Source organism: Barbus barbus (assembly GCF_936440315.1).
Source record: "Barbus barbus genome assembly, chromosome: 26".
In the NCBI taxonomy this organism is placed as follows: domain Eukaryota; kingdom Metazoa; phylum Chordata; class Actinopteri; order Cypriniformes; family Cyprinidae; genus Barbus; species Barbus barbus.
The window spans coordinates 15,033,524-15,036,433 of NC_136754.1; the positions used below are offsets into that span (position 1 = coordinate 15,033,524).

Here is a 2,910-nt window from a genome sequence, read left to right on the forward strand (position 1 = left end):
TAATTTCTCATACCATATCAGGTCTATTCATAATTCTACGTGGCCTATAAGATCACAATTTAAAAGCATAGCAGTGTATTTACTATATGACCTTGATGAACAACTGATCATTCATAATAATTCAGTGTTCAACACAGCTTGGCTTGTATAGTGATTTGTCCCAAAATATGTAAAAGCATTGATCCACATCACAATATGAAATGATAAAATGCATTCAACAGAGATCATGCTATTTTTATAGCATTCCAAGAGCAACAGGTGAAAAAAAAGCAAAAATACTGTCATCTATCAAGAGTGATGGGTGGTGTTGACAGCTTTGGATGCAGATGGGTGAGCTGCACTGGGCCAGCACTCATCTCACATTGGATATCAATGTACAAATGTGATATTCAGAAATTGTGCAAGAAAAATATTATTTGGTTTTTATTTAGTTTTAATTAATACATCTATTACACATATTGAATTAAAACTATTGATTGATTTAGGATTATATCAGTAACAAACTATTAATAATGTGAGAAACATTCAAAAATGTTTTGAAGATGAACTTTAATTTTGGGGTGAACTATCCCTTTAATTTAATGTCCATCAAATTCCTGATAACATAACATGTAATATCTGTGACAAACACTACCAATATCAAATTTGGGGTCAGCAAGATATATATTTTTTTACGTTTCTGGAAGAAGTCACTTACAGTATGCTTATTTAGGCTGCATTTATTTGATCAAAAATACAACAAAAACAGGATTATTATGAAATACTATTACAATTTAAAATACTGTTTTCTAGCTTAATCTATTTTTAAATACAATTTATTCCCGTGGTGGCAAAGCTAAATTTCAGCATTCATTAGTCCAGTCGTCAGTGTCACATGATCCCTCAGAAATCATTCTAATATGCTGATTTGGTGCTCAAGAAACATTTCCTATTATCATGTTGAAATCATTATGTTGAAAACTATATTTTTGTGGAAACTATATGTTGTTGTTTTTTTCAGGCAGGATTCTTTGATGAATAGAGTGTTTAAAAACAATTTATTAGATTTTATTTCCATCAATGTAAAAGTCTTCACTGTCAAATTTGATCTTTGCTGAATAAAAGTATTAATTTCTTTCCAAAACTGCCTTACTGGCCCCACATGAACAGTAATGTATTTGTGCAGCTTTTTAAGCAGCATGTAAAAGAGTCAAAATGTTCTTATATTAATATTAATTTGTTTTGAGTGAAATATAAATTGTCAAACAAATCAATCTGAGACTGACGTTTTCACACATTTAATCATAGGCAAAGTCAAAACCCATTAGTAAAAAAAAAAAAAAAGGAACAGTTTGTTACCAATAAAAACCATTTGATTTGTGGCATTTTAAAGAAACTGAAACACCTTAAAACATACAGCAATCAAATACAGCAAAGAAAAAACATTTAAAGGCAGTGCAGCTATGTAGCAATATGTAATTTCATTTCTACATTTTAGTGTTCAGTCATAAACTGCACAACTCCTACAGACTGTCAGTAACGCACAACTCTACTGTAGTATTAAAGATCAAGTTAATTTCCCTCAGGTACATACAAGACATGCAAATACATGGAGTCAATACTGCTAGATTCTTTGACATTTCTGCACATTAATTGAACAGACTTTAAATACCACAAATTGCATCGATTGTGCCCTTGACTTCTTTCATTCCCTTCTGCTCATCTACAGTATATACTAGTCACCACAGATATGTGATGTACATAATCACAATCACATCTGAAATCACAAAAGAGATTCCAAACCACAATGGTTGATCCTTTACAAGTAAATTTGATGAATTCGTCTCATCCACAGGAAATAACAGTGAAGCGTTTGGACACGCAGGACATGTTATGCAACACTATCCCCAGCAGGAAAATTAAAATGAATGCCACCAGTAGCACAGTGCAAACCCCAGTCCAAGGCGAGGTCTTAACCGCCACCTCCTCCTCCATCCCCTCCTCACCTGTGTCGTCCCCCAGCATGAGGCTCCCACCATCAGAGACGTTTAACACCCCAACACTTTTTGGGCCAAATCGGCACGCTGGTTGTCCGGGAAGCAACGCCTCATCTGTGTCCAGAGGGACGGGCAGCAGATAGCAGCCACTGTTGGGTAAGTGTATAAAGATGGGAGTGTGTTCGGAGGAGTGAGACCGAGTGATAATGGGAAGCACTTCCGGGTCGTCTGGAAGATGGGAGACAGAAAGTCCGCCGGGGACCTGCGTCACACAACGACACCAAGGACAGCGGAGCTCTCTCTGGCTGAGCCTCATCTGGCTCAGACACACCGAGCAGCAGGTATGCTGGCAGTGCAGGAGTTTGGGACGGCGCCGTTGGCTGAAGTAGTTGAAACAGATTTGGCACTCAAGCCTGGAGTTCTGGGACAAGGTGTCCATCGTCCTTAAAACGTGGCTCTTCGGTTGCTTTAATGATGGTATCCTTGCCGATTTGTATCGCCAGTGCACTTCTCCGTCAACCACTCGGTGTTGATGGGGCTGTCAGTGCTTTAATCCAAGTCTAGCTCTGCCTGTGGAAGTGAGACAAATATGCTGCATCAAAACAAACTGTCAAGAATTTAATCCAGGGGATATGTTTTGGCACATGCACATGCCGGCAGAGAGGTTCATTTATTATGCGCTAACTGTGAGCTGGATCTAAATTCTTGTCTGGTTTGACTTAGATGTAGACGTCCTGGATAAGTAAACAAATCAGCAGGGATTAGCACTGACACGGTCACCCTAAACCAACAATGATGGTGAAGAATGCTGAGGCTAAATCGTGTATGTGAGCTGAAAACAAAACAGCTTAATTGGATAATTATCTGTGATTAATTCTGTGATTATGTGAAATGACTTGATAGCTTCATAGAGTGATTATTACCATGGGATTAG

The 2,910-nt window shown here is 37.7% G+C and overlaps 1 protein-coding gene across 1 annotated transcript; it reads right to left on the reverse strand.

Annotated features, from left to right (window-relative positions):
* Positions 1-716: 716 nt before the first annotated feature.
* LOC306846295 (E3 ubiquitin-protein ligase rnf152-like) lies at positions 717-2,541 on the reverse strand. Its single transcript, XM_079379566.1, has one exon. The coding sequence runs from the start codon at positions 2,413-2,415 to the stop codon at positions 1,825-1,827; it is 591 nt and encodes a 196-aa protein (XP_079235692.1). The 5' UTR covers positions 2,416-2,541; the 3' UTR covers positions 717-1,824.
* Between the last annotated feature and the right edge of the window lie 369 nt (positions 2,542-2,910).